At 43.2% G+C, this 5,813-nt stretch overlaps 1 protein-coding gene across 1 annotated transcript; it reads right to left on the bottom strand.

The window, feature by feature from the left end:
• Positions 1-740: 740 nt before the first annotated feature.
• Positions 741-5,413, bottom strand: LOC144888476 (uncharacterized). The gene is made up of 2 exons (XM_078766416.1): positions 4,054-5,413; positions 741-1,061 (listed from the first exon to the last, which is right to left on the bottom strand). The coding sequence occupies exons 1-2, from the start codon at positions 5,083-5,085 to the stop codon at positions 1,023-1,025; spliced, it is 1,071 nt and encodes a 356-aa protein (XP_078622542.1). The 5' UTR covers positions 5,086-5,413; the 3' UTR covers positions 741-1,022.
• Positions 5,414-5,813: the final 400 nt, after the last annotated feature.

Consider the following 5,813-nt stretch of genomic DNA (forward strand, 5'->3'; position numbering starts at 1 on the left):
CCAATCACCTGATCTAACATAAGTAATACTAATAGTAATAATAATTAGTATATTAATAACATAGATAATAATAGCATGACATCCCTACTGCTCCGTAGTGAGCGGGTGTACTACTTACTACTGGTTATACTTGTAGTGTATATAAATAATATTTATGTTTGGATGTAAATATATTATATGAATATGTTATAGGTTTCATCGTTGTGCCTGTGGACACAACTCGACATGCTGTGAGGTGCAGTGATTCGGCGGGGCGGGCTCGGTTTTGCCATTGAGTCTGTTAGTGCGGGAGCCCAGAAACATTTGTTTCACATCTCGAGTACAAAAGGTTTGAGGCCTGGAATATATGCATCTATGATAGGAGACCCCAAAAAGGCAATTCTTAAGTTCTGCAATTCTGCACAGCAACCAGGGGGCGCCACCAAAGACCCCTAAATGTGACTCTTAATTCACAATTTGAGTACATCTTTCAAACTTGTCTTAAAATGTTCTCTATAGGAGTGGAAATCAGAATTCCCAATTCTTAAGTTTTCAATTTGTGTATTAGGTCGCTTAAGAACGACCTAATTAATGCTAATTAACGCTAATTAGCATTTTTAATTCACAATTTGAGTACATCCATGAAACATATGGCAATGTATTCCTTAGGTCATCCTAAATCAAGATCAGTCATTCTTAAGTATCCATTTCATGTATTAACCCACTTAAGAATGCACACTGACAAAAAGGAGAAACATAGATTGTATACAAACACAATGTTTTATTTTTTTATAAACTACACAAAAATGTACTTAGTATGCATGAATTATGCTTCAAAATCAGATCATAGTAAGTCATGTAGTAAATTGGCGTCCTGGTTCTACCGCCCATCAACAATTAAATCTCAAATCTCGGAACAAAAAACAATTTTTAATGTTAATTTTATAAAAATTAATACCTAATGTCTAACTTTTACTCTATTAGCGATATTGCTGTTTTATCTCTGACTATCGCTTATAAACTATTTAACATGTTTAAGCTAATTACCCTGAACTAAAAACAAATTTTAATGTATGTAAAAACTCAACTAACTATATCAACGAAAAATTATTGAATTTATCTCAAACATCAACATGATTGTATATATGTTGTTTTATCCAACATTCCTAACATTATTTTGCTTAAAATTTCAAAAACATTACAAATTCCCTGTCAGGATGCTTTGGATATGTACCGTACTGAATATAATCGTATGAACAGGTTTGGTCGATTGTAAACCTACACATCACCATCAGCACCATCTCCTTCAACGTCCTCTTCATCAGAAGATGACTGCGCTAGGACCTCATCATCGTCAGCATCAGCTAATTCTTCATCATCTGGAACGAGCGACTCCGGAAGTTGGTCTCCCTCAAACCAGATGGGTTTATATTGATCTCCCACTAGTTCCCATCCGTCATCCTCTGATGGGTGTTGCTGGATGATTGGCTGGTCAGCATTGGCCCACATTCTTGAAACAAGCGATACACGCTTTATGTGGGCAGCAACCTCTCTTTCGCATGGAGGAATACTACTGGCATCAGCTCCCTTCAGCTTTTCAAGTGGGTTCTTTCCTCTTAACTTGGGCTTGTAAATTCTTTCAAAGGTCTTGAACCTGTAGGCGTTTAACGTTTCCTTCGACTTCTCTTTGGCTCTATACATTATAGCAGTGAATTTCAAGAGTGTGTCCTTGCATTTCTCGCTTGGCAGTCCATCTGTTGACAAAGCTTTGAAAGCTTGCTGTACATCGGGCATCTTTTCCAGCTTATTAAAGGGCTGAACCTTGCCCTTTCTTACAAATGCTGCGGTGTAATCCGAGCCGGTAAAGGCATGGAAGGCAGGGAGGGAACTGCACAGTTGTGGTCCCAGTGACTTGGATATCGCTGTTAGGTCAATGAGCCTCCGATTACGCTTGGATGTAGTACCGACATCCATCCAGATGTGGCTGCTGAATTTCTCACAATGATAGAGCAGAATAACAGCTATGTCCGTGTCTGAGGCGCGTATTACTACATTTCCATTCGAGGTGTCTGCTGCCTTTGCATGCATGCAGATCTTGGTATCCGCTTCTTCATGGTTGTTACTGAGCATGTCTACGGTATCTCGCTTGACCTCTCCTTCGCTTACGTGGAAATGGAAGCACTGGCCTGACGGAACATCTAGGAAGACATCACAGGTCCCAAGTATATGAGCGTATGCTTGATCCTGCCATTCTCTTGCAAGAAAATCAGGAAGTTCCCGTTTGAATGACCTGGACGTTAGCGCTTTGCTGATATCGTTGGGCCTTCTTTGTGCTGGACCAGTAATAATGTAGGATCTGCTGTCCTCGGCTGTTGTCCCCCGTCTGGCTCTTTCTGCATCCTTCAGTGACGGTTGAGGGTAATCATCAAAGGCTACGTGTACCCGGACTTTGGAAAATGACAATACTTGGTAGAGTATGCTCCTCGCTAGACCTCCATATGTGGGTGGTAAGTTTGGAGGTAGGGTGTGCAGAAGATATTGTCCATCTACTACGTATGCATTGATCTGTTGAGGTCCGTCTCCTTTGATCTCCTTGCTCTCCAGTAAGTTAAGCAACTTACTTTTATCTGTCTTGACCATGCTCTCATCAGGATTGCACATCGTGAGTGGTACTGGTGTAAGGGGATATTGGAATATATGCTGCAGGTCAACATCACGCTTTGATGCAAGGATTATTAGGCGGCCCATCAAATCACGAGTACACTTCAGAACTGCCACTTTCTTATCCGGTGTTCGTCTATTTCTGGCACATTTGTCTACGAATGTTTTGAGAGGAGCTTTCTTTATGGGTTGTTCAAACCTACTGTCATCGGCCTCGCATGCTGTGATGAATGCCTGGTGTAATGTCCTTCCACTTGCTGGCACATTCAGTAAACTTTCGCGGACTGTTTCACTAGTTGCCCTTCCTGTATGGATGTTGTACAACATGGTATCTGCATCTGTTTCGTTCCCAAACGGATTGCAACTATCCTGGATTTGTTTCACCATGGTTTTCACATCTCTATCGTCACGTTTTATTCGTGCAGGTCTCAGTTCAGCAGTTGTGTCTTCTTTGACTATCAGCCCAGCCATTTCGTGGAGTAGACTAACGAATGAAGCTCTAGTGGATTTCGTAAGCATCCAGCGAAGTCGTGCCGCATAATTATTCGTTGAAGAAGTGAATCCAGTTCTTCTCGAAGCTGCATCTGCGTTAATCGTCTGTTCTAGAGTCAAGTTGACCGGGCATCTACTGAATGGATGTTCTGTTCGTCGTACAGTAAAGACGCCTGCTTCCAGTATTTGACGTAGGCCAGGATGGCTGTCTTCCATGTTCATCAAATCGAGTTGGAACTTTGTCAGCCACCGACTGTAATTTACATGGTTTGTAGCAAAGAACAGTCCAATGAGTCCGGTCAGTGAGTATGTATAGAGATCGATATCATTCGTTCGAATCGCCCGTTCGAGCTCGTGGTATTTATGAATGTAATCTATATACATTCTCCAAAACTGGGCGGTTGCACCATGGCCTCCAGATCTTGTCACTTGGGTATATGCTTCATACGCGGCTGTGCATGCTTTGAAGACGTCCGAGTCTAGAGCAGACTGAAGCTGCTCCCACATGGTCAGTTGAATGCTGCTTATCAATGCTTCTGTTTCTTCTCTGTGTGGGTAAGAGTCTAAGAAGGATGAGAAGTGTAGCATCTCAAGAGCAAGGGCTAGTATGGGGTGCAATCTCTTGCACCTGTTGAAATGTTTCCCCGTCAAAAATCCGTTTAAGGATCCGGTTGCAAGTACCTCAGATTCAGTCAGCATTTCTGGTCCTCCAGAGTTGGACAGGAGTTTCCCAATAGCCTTGAAGAAAGCCATTTCGATGTGGAATGGGCCTAACATTATGAAAATGTTATCAAATTTCGGTTTCTCAGTCACTTGTATTTGAAGTGCCGGCTTGGCTGCGCCCAGATCATAACTGACTATTCCGTATTTCTGTCCCGTCTCATTAGCACACCTCTGCGTGATGAGGAGAGTCTCCTGCACGACCTCTAGGCTGGTGATAGGCTGGCGTAAGTTTGGCATATATAGAACCTCTTGTTTTGGAAGGTGGTCACTGCAAATGCTTGCATTAAACCCAACCCACATAATAGGCAATACATCATTGCCAATGGCATGGCTCATCATCCACACGAGGTCCAGGTGGCGAGCCTTGTTGCTAACATCTGGAAGGCTGTAGACTGCAGTGTTTTTGTAACTGAACTTCGTCATCTTTGGTATCTTCCTATATGGCTGGAGTGCAGTATCTGTACTCTCAAGGGTTCTCTTCCTTTTGCCTGTCTTTACTTGCCGAGCACTAGTTGAGGTTGAAACTGCCATGACAGCAGATGCTTCACGTTCTTCATCAGGTGCTGGCACATTTTGGTACAGAATACCCATGGTATCGTGCAGCGAATTGGCTCCAGACATGGTTTGAGTCATCTCATCGAAATTGTCGAAGGCTAATCCGACTGGTTTACCTACGACTGTTCCTTTTGGACAAGCAAGCTTCTGTTCTTGAATGGATTCAGCTGTGGCAGTTTCAACTTCTTCCAATGTGTTGTAGCTTAAACAGTGACCAAACCTGTTCAGGACTTGAACCATTTTTTTACTGCCAGTGACCGACTTAACACTCATACCAAGAGCTACATGTTTTGCAGGTTTTGCGCGACCCCGTTGTACAATGAACAAGGCATCCTGACTAGACGAATTTGCGCGGCGCTTTACTGACTCTGTATATCGCTCTGGTTTTAGCCCTCCGTACAAAATATTGAAAAAATCTACTACAAGTTTTGGGGGTGACGAGTCCCCGTTTCTTAAATCCTCCAATGTCGGACATTCAGGAAGGTCGACCTTTTCAACCTTGAGCAACTGGTTGCGCAAAAGCAATGCTGCTTTGGCGATTGTTCTCTCATCAGTAGATGTGTAATCATATACAACACGAATTGCATCATCTGCGGTTTCTGCATTATATAAGATGTTTCCAAGCCTTTTCCCAAGTGAACTCTGTATCTTTATGCGCGCTTTGAAGTGACTCATCAATGTCCTAGAGAGGCTGAAGGCGCTTCCCCTGGGCGTTTCTGCGGATGCCGAACAAATATCAAGATAACGTTCATATACAGAATTAAGAAGTTCAGGTCTGTTGTCTATTATTACAGATTGCTCAATGTATGCAAAAATGTCCAACACACTGGTCTCAGAAGGCGTTTTTGTTTCACGTGTGTCCTTTTGGGAAACTCGATTGGCTGACAACAAATACGCACTTTTACATGAATGATGGTAGTGGGCCTCCTTGGCAATTAAATCCGTATCAACTACTTTTGGAATAACCTTACTGTCATTTAATGTCTTTGCTGCATTTTGGATCGATACACCGGCTTCAATGGTTTCACACAATATTTCCCTTTAAGTCACTGGTTATTATTCCCCAAACAATGTTGTATATTGGTCCCAGTTATTCACTGCAGGGCAGTCATTTCTGTAGAGAGGCACTTCCTGTTTAGGGTGTAATTGGCTCAAGTTAGGGAAGAAGCCTCCCCATTGGCTGGGAGGCCAAAACTCCTTCCTTAACCAAAACTGAACACCCTCGATCCGGCCAGCCAGACAGGTGTGTGCATGCTCAGCACTGGTGTGGGTGTCTACTTGGGGCCTGCCCTCAGGTCAGCACTCCAGCCCCTCCCTTGCATATAAGGGAGGGCCAGCCAGGGAGTGGAGGGGGGATAGCAGCCAGTGACAACCCAAATTCCGTTACAATACTGACTGCATTC

The sequence above is a fragment of the Myxine glutinosa genome, chromosome 1, assembly GCF_964187855.1.
Source record: "Myxine glutinosa chromosome 1, kmMyxGlut1.1, whole genome shotgun sequence".
NCBI classification, from domain to species: domain Eukaryota; kingdom Metazoa; phylum Chordata; class Myxini; order Myxiniformes; family Myxinidae; genus Myxine; species Myxine glutinosa.